At 52.3% G+C, this 12283-nt stretch overlaps 1 protein-coding gene across 2 annotated transcripts; it reads left to right on the plus strand.

The window, feature by feature from the left end:
• The first annotated feature begins 1028 nt into the window (after positions 1-1028).
• On the plus strand, positions 1029-3705 carry DUSP1 (dual specificity phosphatase 1). 2 transcript variants are annotated; one of them, XM_030229453.2, is made up of 4 exons: positions 1031-1560; positions 1675-1823; positions 1935-2154; positions 2658-3705. In XM_030229453.2, the coding sequence occupies exons 1-4, from the start codon at positions 1191-1193 to the stop codon at positions 3026-3028; spliced, it is 1110 nt and encodes a 369-aa protein (XP_030085313.1). In that variant the 5' UTR covers positions 1031-1190; the 3' UTR covers positions 3029-3705. The 2 variants fall into 2 exon arrangements, with proteins under 2 accessions (XP_030085312.1, XP_030085313.1); XM_030229452.2 differs by having other exon boundaries at positions 1029-1823.
• The last annotated feature ends 8578 nt before the right edge of the window (positions 3706-12283 follow it).

Consider the following 12283-nt stretch of genomic DNA (forward strand, 5'->3'; position numbering starts at 1 on the left):
CATATCCATGAAACATGATGGGAACGACTCTCAAACACGAGTTTACATTATAAATATATACACGAATATATGTGTACACATAGATATTTATGTGTGGGTTTGTCTGTACATGTAGCTATGCCTATGCATGAATACAAATATCTGGATGTGTATGCCTTTATACATATATTTTAGGAGAATAATCACACCCTCATCCAAAGCTCGACATCCCCACGCTGCTGCTGCTGCTCCTTGAATTCTGTGGGGAAGGAGGGAGCAGCCAGTGCTGCAGCAGAGTCCCCCTCCTCTGCTATATATGTGTATATATATATATATATATAAAAATATACACCCCCATACAGATACATATACACACCTATACATGCACACAGGTGTATATATATTTATATTTATGAATATATACAGAGATGTATACACATATTTATAAATATTTAGCCACACATATTCACATGCATACACACCCATAAGCACATATACATACACACACATATACACATACACATATATTAAAAAGTACATATATCTATGTGAATGTATATATATGTATATATACTTATATTTTTATATATAATATATTTCTGTATATTTATTTATTTTATATCTTTATCAATTTTATATCCTCATGCATATATTAAATATTAATATGTTATATGTATTTATATATTTACATATACTTTTAATATATTTACATATATATTTTAATATATTTTGATATATATTTATATCGGGCGGGGTGTGTGTGTAGTACGGCCGTGTGCACACATGTCGGTGCGTGTACCCGTGTGCCCACGCGCGTTCAGGTGTGCTCAGGTGTGCTCAGGTGTGCTCAGGTGTGTAATGGGGTTCACACACCCCTGTGCGCGCCCCCGCGCCCGCGCGCTCCCGGGCCGCCCAGCGGGGGATGACGTCACGCCGGCGGGGCCGGGCGCGCCCGCGCTGGCGCGCGGCCAGGGTGACGTCACCGGTGCCAGCGGGCCGCCCCGCCCCCGTCGGCACCACGTGACGCGGCCCCATTGAGAAAACGCCGTCCCGCCGGCGCGGCCCCGATATAAGCGCGGGAGCGGCCGAGCGCGGCCGGGACACCGGGACACTCGGGGACAGCGGCACCTCCGCCACACCGCCCTGTCCTTCCTCCCTTCCATCCGCCCAACTATCCACCCAACCATCGGCCATCCCGCCGCTGCCCGGCCATGGTGAACCTGCGGGTGTGCGCGCTGGAGTGCGAGGCGCTGCGGGCGCTGCTGCAGGAGCGCGGCGCGCAGTGCCTCGTCCTCGACTGCCGCTCCTTCTTCTCCTTCAACGCCGCGCACATCCGCGGCTCCTGCAACGTCCGCCTGAGCACCATCGTGCGGCGCCGCGCCAAGGGCGCCCTGGCTCTGGAGCACGTCGTGCCCAACGAGGAGCTCCGCGCCCGCCTGCGCCAGGGGCTCTTCCACACCGTGGTGCTGCTGGACGAGCGCAGCGCCGACCTGGAAATGCCCAAGCGCGACAGCACCATGCTGCTGGCGCTCGGCACCCTCTGCAGGGAGGCCCGCGGCGCCCGCATCTGCTTCCTCAAGGGTGAGTGGCCCCGCGGGCGCCGGAGGGGACGGCAGGGCCGGGCCGGGTGGCCCCGCTCGCCCCTCGGCCGCGCGGCGCTCACCCCGCGCCCCTCTCTCCGCTCTGCCCCCGCAGGAGGTTACGAAGCCTTCGCGTCCGCCTGCTCCGAGCTCTGCACCAAGCCGGCCGCCCCCGCCGGGCTCAGCCTGCCCCTGAGCGCCAGCCCCGCGCCCGGCAGCGCCGACTCGGGCTGCAGCTCCTGCGGGACCCCGCTCTACGACCAGGTGAGCGCCGGGGGGAGCGGGCGGAGCCGCGCCGGGACGGGAGCGCAGCGCGGCGGGCGCTGCCGCCGAGCGCCGGCCGGGGCTGACCGCGGCTGTTCTTTCTGTTCGCAGGGCGGGCCCGTGGAAATCCTGCCGTTCCTGTACTTGGGAAGCGCCTATCACGCCTCCCGCAAGGACATGCTGGACGCTTTGGGGATCACGGCGCTGATCAATGTCTCGGCCAACTGCCCTAACCACTTCGAGGGGCACTACCAGTATAAAAGTATCCCCGTGGAGGACAACCACAAGGCGGATATCAGCTCGTGGTTCAACGAGGCGATCGATTTCATCGGTAAATGAGCTCTTCTTGCAATCCGCGCCTTTTCTGGGTTAATGTCCCCTGGGAGGTGATTCTTGGCATGGTTTTTTCCGCGGTAAAACCTCCGCTTGAGATTGGGGAATAGCATTCCACTGGGAAGATAAACTCCGGGAGCATTTCCATTAGTTTAATTCTATTCACAGGCATAATCTTAGCTTCTTAAAGCTGTTTGAAATCTTGATTCAAGAGGCGCTGGTCTTGCAGAAAAGAGTGAATTTAAGCGGATCAGTATTAAAGTAATCTTGCAAGACTGCTAAAGTGACCTGGAGGAGCTATTAGTATAATTGGAATTGGAGCCCAGAGTGAAAATAGCTGCTTTCCTCGGGACAAAGACTCCCTTTGTCTCAAAAGCTCCGGGTGCACCTATTAGTCTAAGGAAGGGATGGATTAAAGAAATGTAAAACAGCAGTCTGTGCCTTTCCCACCTCTGGAAGCAGTGAGACTTGTTTGCTAACTGTGTGCTTTGATTCTTTCAGACTCGGTGAAGAACGAGGGAGGAAGGGTCTTTGTGCACTGCCAGGCTGGCATTTCCCGCTCAGCCACCATCTGCCTTGCTTATCTCATGAGGACCAACAGAGTCAAACTGGACGAAGCCTTCGAGTTTGTCAAGCAGAGGAGAAGCATCATCTCCCCAAATTTCAGCTTCATGGGGCAGCTGCTTCAGTTTGAGTCGCAGGTCCTGGCCCCCAACTGCTCAGCAGAGGCCGGGAGCCCCGCCATGGCCGTGCTGGACAGAGGGGCATCCACCACCACCGTCTTCAACTTCCCTGTCTCCATCCCTGTCCACACCACGTCCAGTGCTCTAAACTACCTTCAGAGCCCCATCACTACTTCCCCAAGCTGCTGAAAAAGCAGGTGAAGAACGTGGCCAGGACTCAGACTTGCTGTCTCAAGTGCAATAAGGACAGGGACAGTGTCACTTGTGTTTTTGGGGAGTCGTCGGCGCGTCCCAGAACGGTGTCAATGGAGAGGAGCTCGCCCAATGCCAGGGAAACCAGGAGTTTCTGACTTCTCATCAAATGTCTGGATGTCTGCACAGAGATCGAAGGATGTTGGCTCTTCCTGACCTGTCCCTCCTTGTCTTCTGTCTGTCCCAAGCCTGCTCCATGTTTAGTAGCATGCTCACCAGTATTCCCACTCCTGGACACTTTGAGCAACACTGATGCTGTCCCCTTTTATATGACTGTCCTATTTATTTATTTTTACATTAGTGCATTGTTGTTGGGTTTTTTGTTTTGTTTTTTTTCCTTCACAAACGTAAAGTTTCAGTTCTAGAGAAACCAAATACCTCAGTATTTTTTGGTACAATAATCCTGTGTGTGTATATCTGTCAGCTCTTCTTGTTTCCCAAGCACTGACATGAAAGCACCAGGCGAGTGCTTTTTTTTGAGTTGCCAAGGGTTGTATGTTTGCTGATTTATTTATGATGTGAAATAATATATTTCTTCTTATGAAGACATAGTTTTGTTACATGATTATAACTTTTTTTATACCAAATGGAATAAATTATGATATTTCTATTCATCTGGATTATATATTCTTTAAAATATTGCATTTCACGGTCCCAAAACTCATGTGGAGCTCCAGGGTGTAGAGCTGTAATTTTCAACCCTTCTGGCCTCAGGTCTTGACTGAGAAAAATGGGTTTAAGCACCATAATTGACTAGAAACTACTGCAGGTTCTTAACCTGAGCTTTTCTTTGTCCCCATGTAATTGAGTGCAGTGGCAGGGAGCCAAGGCTGGCTTCTCAGCTGGGAGTGGATTTGGCTGCCCTGATGGCTGTAACAGTTAGAACCAGCTGAGACTTGGGCACTGGGCTACACTGAATTCAAAATAGTTCTTCTCCTAAGAAGGAGGAATAGGCTTTCTTATTCCTTGTTTACTTCTAATGCCTGAAAGGTTAAGTCTAAAAATTAACCTGTTAGTAACAGATCTCTAAGGCTTGGCACAAACTCAGAGTGTTTTTCTGTCTCACCTCCTTAAATCCTTTTTGCAGCTCAAACTGCCCCTGATGCCTGGAGTGAGGTATTTGGCTGGCTGGGCTATCTCTGTAAACAAATCAGGGCATGACAAGGGATCAGGTAACCAGCAACTCGCCTCTTTTCTTACCCAGACCCAAATAAATTCTTTCCTGCTGGAGATTATCACTAGGGTGATTTGGATGTGGTGTTTCTGCTGAGGCAATGAGGAGAGTGGATGTAGCACAGCCCAAGCCAGGCAGGGGAGCTCCAGCAGCAGCTCTGGGCAGGAGAAGGATGTTGGGCAGCAAAGGGTTCCTGCGACAGCTCTGCACCTCTCATGGGCTCTGTGGGGCAGGACAGCATCCCTGCTGTGCCATCCCCTTCCCAGGGAAGCTGTGGGGTGCTGCTGGAAGCTTGATTTCCTAGTGCTGGTAACAGGGAGAGGGATGCTGAGGGAGCAGCAGGGTTCTGGGTTTCCCATACTCCATCCAGAAGGGAGCCAGCAGTTCCTGCAGATCTGATATTCAAAGAGTCAAATCCAACTTTTGCCCCATCCAAAATGGTTTTGCTCTGGCACACAGCAGGTTGTGAGTGTAAAATCAAGGAATTTAAGGAGCTGTGATCTTGAGTGTGCAGGGGAAGGATTTTGTGAGCATAAAGCAGCTGTGCTCTCGTCACGGAGCAAGATGAGCAAAGCACCCCACACTCCTGCTGCTATCCTGCAAGTTACCTGGGGTATCAAAGTACTAAAATCCAGGCCTGTTCTCCTGGGAGAAGGTGCCCTTGGAGGATGGGATGAGGCACTGGTGCCTCTGAAGCTCTTCCATGTGAGCTGCCCCTCGGAAGCAGCTCTGTCGTCAGCACCGCACGTCAGCCCTCGCTGACTTTCAACCTGACACCGAGAGAGGGAAAAATGGAGCAGCTAAAAGAGGAGACATCCCTGGGCACTGAGAAGTGAAGTCAGAAACTCTTATTTTCCTGAAGTGTACCCAAACCTCAAAGGGAATGTCATCCCCAAAACCTGTCCTGCAAATCCTGCAAAACCCCTCTGTCCATGGAAAATGCCTCGGCACCCCGAACCTGCCACTGCTGTCCTGATTAAATATGCAAGACTGTCTCTGAATACGTGAGCCTTTTTACACCTGCAGTAAAGGGTGGAACAAACTTTCACCTTCAAAGCAAAGCAGAGCTTGTTCAGTGGAAAAATACAACCTTGGCAGCCCTGGCCATGCAACTGATAAAAAAAATCCTGCCTGTTAATCGCAATTCAAACAGAAATCCGCTCCCTGACAGCCGCGGGAGCTTGTTTATGTGTTTCTTGGAACAATAAAACTCATTACCTGGCAGCAGATCAGCTTTTAGAACCTAAGCAGGCACCTGACAGAGGGGTGCAAAAGAGAGCTGCCTCAGCACAAAGGCTGCTGTGAGCGGCCAGCAGGGCTGCGGTCCCTGCCAGCCGCCAGCAGCACCTCCAGCTCGGACACCCGATGCCCTTTCCAAGGCTTTATCGGGATCCTTCTGCTGGTCCCTGTAATCCGACCCTGACGCTGCCCAGTCTCAGACTCCCGCCATCCCAAACTGCTCCCGGTGCGAAGGGGAGGGAGATCAGGGTGAGCCTTTGGCCAAATGTCACCTCGGTGGGACAGTGTTGGGCAGGGATCAGCTGGGAGGGATGGGGAAGGAGCAGGATGAGGGCCAGGGGAGGAGGAGGATGCCTTGGTAGCACAGCCAGGCTGAACTTTGTGGAAGAATCTTTACTTCCCACCCCTTATTTATTCTCCCAGCTCTGCTGCTTTGTTTGATTGGAGTATTAAGGCACACAGTTCACCCCAGTTTAGGGCTTTCAATTCCCATTTCTCTGCCTCCAACATGAGCTGGCTGTGCCCCCCACCCCCTGCTAGCAGGACTCAGCTGAGACCATGCCCTGGTACCCAGTGCCCAGTCCTGGCTCACAGCAGGCGTGCGTGGAGCTTTCAGTTTGTATAAATCTGTAGCTCTCCAGTTGCATACATCCCCATGGAAACCACGAGGAGTTTCCCCTGGCTGAGGACGGCAGTAACATCACTTCCTGCTGCTGACAAACCAATTTGTCATGAAGTGATAAAAAGGCATGTTTTGTGTTTGCAGGAACTGGCTCCGGGCTTTGTTCCTCCCAAGCCAGAGGCTGCTCACCCGCCCCGAAGGCAAACAATGGCCATTGTGCCCTGCAGAGCAGCCATGGGGACACATTTTGAGCCCTTTGTGTCCCCAGAATGCCACCAAAACACCCCGCGTCGAACACAAGTCATGGCAGCACACAGCACAGCAGCCCAGATGTGTCCCCACAGCCCAGGGGTGTCCCTGGCCAGCCCACATGGGGACACAGCACGGGGGCTCTGTGTACTGCTCCCAGCAAGGTGCAAGGCTCAGGGGACACAGCCTGCCCAGTTCTCACATGACAAACAGAGCCAGAGCCCCAGATTAGATGTGTCTTGGGTAATTCCCTTGTCTCAAAGCTGCTGCCTGTTGTCATCAGCCTGGAGAGGTGCAGGGTGTACTCAGGCTTAGGGACTATCCTGAATTAGTCACCCCAGGATCAGACTCGCAGGGCCTCAAGGATGTGTGATGCCATGACGCTGAAAAAAAAGAACATTACAGCCAGATCACACGCAGGCAAATCTTACTGGCCTGGTTATCACCTGGGTTTTTTCCTCTGCCTGGCTCCAGGGTAGCAGAAAGGGCACTGAGAGTTGTTTGGAGGTGATGTTTAAGTGCAGCCCATTCCCCAGCTCCGCAGTCACAGGGGGATGGGGAAGGAGAAAAGGTCGTGGTGTGTGACTGTCACAGTGTGGTGAGAAATCACAACACCTCAAAGCCCATCTAAACCTCTTCCTTTTCCTTTTGCTGGTCCAGCAGCAGCGTCTGTGACACTCCCAGTGCAGCCAGGGAGATCCTGCCCAGGGCTTTGGCTTCCCCAAATCTGCTCCCATCCAAGGCTGGGGGCAGCTTGGGAAAACAGTTCAAATGGGGCTCAAATCCACAGGTGCTGACAGAACAAATGAGTGAGATTTGTGCTGTGTGTGGCTCCTCACACCCCTCTGTTTGCTGCAGGGCAGAGCCAGGGGCACAGCTGGTGGAGGCTGGCAATCCAGGAGGGGCAGAGCCCAGGCTGGTCCTGTTAGCACCCATCAGGGCTGTGAAAGGCTAAATGGGACCAAGGTATTAAAGGAGAGACTGGGGCAAAGCAGAATTTTCTGGCATTGCTGTGAGGACTTTAAACTGCCTGAGGCTGTGGCCCTGAGCACAACCCCCAAGAGATGAGCCCAGGTACCTGAGGGGAAGCAGCTGAGTTGCTCTGTTGCTGGGCTGGGTGAAGAATTCCAGGTTTTGGGAGCTGTTTCCCACTTTGGAAGTGCAGTTGTACAAACCTATGAGGGTCCTACCTGGACCTGGCGCTCTTAGTCTGGCACAGAGCTAGCTGGCTCTGTTATTGTAAGAAAAACAGCCAAAAGCAGGGCAGAAATCAGCGTTATTTTTTGCCTTTTATGGTGTGAGCAGCCTGTCCTCCAGGTGTGGGGTTGATCTTTCCCCCCACACCATGGGATTTTTCATTCCCAGGGTTTTGTAGCTGCCCTGTGAGGCTGCTGTGCCCCCTGGCAGCGCCAGGCTGGCTGTGCTGGCCCACGAGAAGGGGCTGAGGTTGGGCTGGGGCTTTCCTGAGCGGGCTTCTCAAGCTGCAGCATTTGCATTCGTTTCCTGCTGACTCGCCCTGGGCTTCCCCTCGCGGCCCTGGCACGCAGGGGAGGGGGTGAGATCAGAGATCCGACACCGTGGGCAGCTCCAGCTCCCCTCCCGGCAGGGCTGGGCTCCAGGAGGGCTCTCAGGGCTGATTGCTGTGCTTTGGGGGCTGCAGGTGCTCTGGGAGCCAGCAGAGAGGGTGCTCGTGGATGGGTTTGGTGTATGGGAGGGTCTCGGGTTTTGTGTTGCTGAAATGACTCCCGAGGTATTAACAAATCTCTTTTTCCCAGCCCCACAACTGAAGAAGAAGTTGAGATTCCTCAGCTCTGCTTTTCAAGGCCGTTTATTTTCTCTTATCTATTCCATTCTTTCTCTGACCTGCTGAGATCTGTCCAGCAGGTCGGGTTGGGGCCCTCTGACCACCCTTGGGGTGGTGTTGGCTTTTTGTACAAAGAACTGAACTATCTGTACTTTATTTACATTAATTTCCCAGTACCTATCTGACTGTCTAACACAGGTGATAGACCTGTTACTGTCTATCACCTGTGTTGGACAGTCTGACTACTCTAAACCAATCCAGAAGTGCCACCATCCCAGCAGAAGAAGAAGGACAGAACTTGCCCAGATTCTCCATCTTGCCTCTCGAACCCCCATTGTAAAAACCCCAAAATTCTGCTTTTTCACCCTGTGACAAATTCACTGTCATTCTACTCAAACTCTTGTGGCTTGTAACTCCTCACACAAAGTTGGGAATTGTTTCCATGGGCTAAAATCAAAGGCACAGGTGGTTTTGACTCCATGCCAGGGTCTGGAATAACCCAGGGCAGCCAGAGGGATGTCCTGGGTTCCCACAGGAGGGGATGCTCGTGGATGTATTTGGTGCATGGGAGGGGGTGAAGCATCAGGAACCCCGTTAGATCTCAGCCAGGTTTGGTTGCTGCTCAGAATGGGTGAGTCAAGGCTGTGGGAGCAGTAATTTCATCAGCCAGTTCATTCCAGCCTCCTCATTGTCCACACTGTGTCGGGGCCAGCACCAGAGCCACAGAAAATGATTTATTTCTCATCAAAGGGTTCTCTGTGACACCAGCCCCTCTCATATCAACCCCTTCTCATCCCCAGACTATAGGCCATGTTTAAAAATAAACTCACAAAGGACTCTGATATGACGTAGTTAATCTTCTAGCTCACTCCCCAGTTGGCTACAAATTAACAGGTTCTTACTACACAGTGTATTTTTTGAATTACAGTCTGTCTCAGAGCCAAACCTAACTCCCACCTGTACTCAAATAATAAACTACAGTGTCATTTTTAGACTTGTAATTTCTGAGATAATTAAATTTTATTTGAAAGGCTGTTTTTTGGGGTTTTTTTGGTTTTTTGGGTTTTTTTTTGGTTTTTTTTTTTGTTGGGTTTTGGTTGGTTTTTTTTTTTTTTGGTTTTTTTTTGGGTTTTTTTTTGTTTTCCAGCAGTTGTGGTAGAGATGGCTCATGATGTTTTTTTTCAGGTCTTTTACACACTGGGAAGAAGTGTTTTATTTTCAGTATATTCCTGAAATTCTTGTCAAAATAGGATCTATGGTAAATGTTTCACACATCAGTATCTTGTTCTTCTTTCAAATCTTGTTGAGGTTTTGTTAATTGGCAGCTGGGTCATAGCACCATGTGGCTTTAATGGCAGGTTTTTCTAATTTAGGAAAGCTGTAAACTGCACATGTGCATTAACTCCAGTCTTTCCTGGTACTCTGTAATACTTGCAGACCCACTGGTAACTTCTGTCCTTTCTTGTTTTCTGCAGTGAAATCTTGATGGTGGCAGAGAGGTATTGCAGGGATTTTTGGGTGATAACTTTAAAATTACATCAATTGTTTGCTGTCCCAAAGGCATGTCCAGTCTTCTCTCTGGGACAGGGACAGGACTCTGGGAAGGGCTGGAGCTGTGCCAGGGCAGGGTCAGGGTGGATTTTGGGAAAGGTTCTTCCCCAGAGGGTGCTGGCACTGCCCAGGCTCCCCAGGGATGGGCACAGCCCGAGGCTGCCAGAGCTCCAGGAGGGCTTGGACACCCAGACTGGGATTTTGGGGCTGGGCAGGGCCAGGAGCTGGGCTGGATGGTCCTGTGGGTCCCTTCCAGCTCAGGATATTCTGGGATTGTAAGAATCCATCCTGCACATAAACTCCAGGACGGAAAGATGGGATCTCTGAGACTGGAAGCACCCAGCACCCATTCCCACTGCTGATACAAACAAGAGGCATCAGCTCTGTGGCTGGTGGGTCTTTCTGTTTCAGTCTGGTAGGTGCTGGTTTCAGTGTTACATTACAGGATGTTTTCTTGGTCTTTGTTGTTAGAACAAAGCCTGGAGTGCTCCACGTGCCAGCTGCGATAGCATCGGCTGTGACCTCGGGCTGTGGCTGGGCACGGGTGGCATTGGCTGCTGCTTCAAATCACACAGATCCCAAATTCTGCCCTGCAGTTTAGGTACAGGATGGATTCTTACAAGCACTGAATATCCTGAGCTGGAGGGAACCCACAGGATCATCCAGCCCAGCTCCTGGCCCTGCACAACCCCAAAATCCCAGCCTGGGCATGCCTGGAGTGGTGTCCAAGCCCTCCTGGAGCTGTGGCAGCCTCGGGCTTTGCTGGGAGAGCTGGGCTGCTGCTGCTGGCCTGGCTGCCAGCCTGGAGGGGAAATTCAGCTCAGTTATACAGAAGGAATTGCTCCCTGTGAGGATGGGGATGCCTTGGCACAGGTGCTCAGAGAAGCTGTGGCTGCCCCTGGATCCCTGAAGTGCCCAAGTCCAGGCTGGGTGAAGCTCTGAGCTCCCTGGGCTAGGGGAAGGTGTCCCTGCCATGGCAGGAGGGAATGAGATGATTTTTAGGGTCTCTTCCAACCCAGGCCGTTCTATGCCCCTGTAACCCTGTCTGTGGGATGGCCACTTCTGCCACCCCCGCTCTGGGTGGGTCTCACCCGGCACCTCAGGGCAGGAGATGACCACTAGAAACACCTTTAGATGACCTTGGGAGCACCTTTAATCCTCGCTGATGGCTGAGAATGAGGAACCCGAGCTGCTCAGGGCTTTCCAAGGTGCATAAATGCATCTGTAGCACCCACTGAGATCAGCACAGGGGGAGTGGAGCAGCCCAAGTGCCCAAAATTGAATCTCCTGGCGGCTGCAGCTTGGCTGGAGCCTCCGTTGCGTCACCAGGACTCTCAGAGCCCGAGGATTTCTGTTCTGGCTGCCCTGGGAGCTGCGCGGAGCCAGCTGAACAATAGCTCCCACCCTTTCCTTCTGACGGGGAGGAACAGAAGGGAACAAAGCTGTTCGCAAGGAGAAAAAAAAAAAAAATGAAAATCCTTTCGGTCTTTCTTTCGCACTTCCGACTCCATTAGGAGATTTTCCTCCCGGACATCCCAGCCCCCAAATTTCAGCACCTTTCTCTCGTTTCTCTCCATCCTTTAAACTCCTTTCTGCGGGCGCCAGTGGGGATGGGTGTTTAAAACCTCCTTTTGTCCCTCTGTTTACAGCTTCCCTTCCAGCTTTCGGGCATGGCTGACGTCAGGATGCTCCGTTTGGGCTGCTCTGGGCTTTTATCTGCTGGGATGCCTTCCCTGAGCCGCAGGAACGCGGAGCGTGGCGAGAGAGGGGTCCCGGCCCACCCTGCTGTCCCTGCCAGGCAATTGGCTTGCTGGGCAGCACCATGGTCATTTATGGCCTTGCGAGGGCAGGACGTGCCCCCTGGCGCCCTGTCCGTCTGTCCTGGCAGCTGGCACGGCCCCGCCTGGCACCACCAGCTGCTATTTTTAAGGTGCCCGGGCTGCATCCCAAGTATAGCGAGCTCTATTTCTGGTGCGAAATGATCCTCCTGGGTGGGGGGCGGGGGGATTTTTTTTGGATGAAACTCATGGGTTTGGAGGCAGGGAGAGAGAGAGAAACAGCTGGGCACAGCTGGAGGAGAAGCAGGGAGAGCTGGTGGCCCCGAAGGTCTGGTCCAGAGGGAGGGCTCTGCTCTCCAGTGCTCCTTGCCAGTGGTTTGCTCATGGATCAGGAATCAGAAAGGCCTGGGCTTGGTTTGCAGCTGGGGTTTGTTGAGGACGCTGGAGGGCTTTGCATTTGTTTGAAAAGGGCTGCTGGGCAAGTCTGAGATTCCAGAACATTTAACAGGCTGCGAGGGATGAAGAGGGATGCTAAATGCAGAGCCATAAACTCGCTGGCTGCTTTGGCCAATTTTGGACCCGTTTCTCACTCCAGGTCTCAGGAGGGGCAGAATGCCATTTGTCCACCAAAGAAACTCCTGAAAAGAATCAAAAGCAGTTGTTGGTTCACTGCATGCCTTGTAGTGATACCCAGAGGCCCCAAACTGCAGGCTGCTTTAGAGAGGGGATGTGACATTCCAGGGGCAGCAAAAGACAGCTCTGCTCTGCCTCCAGG

This window comes from Serinus canaria, chromosome 13 (assembly GCF_022539315.1).
Source record: "Serinus canaria isolate serCan28SL12 chromosome 13, serCan2020, whole genome shotgun sequence".
Taxonomy (NCBI): domain Eukaryota; kingdom Metazoa; phylum Chordata; class Aves; order Passeriformes; family Fringillidae; genus Serinus; species Serinus canaria.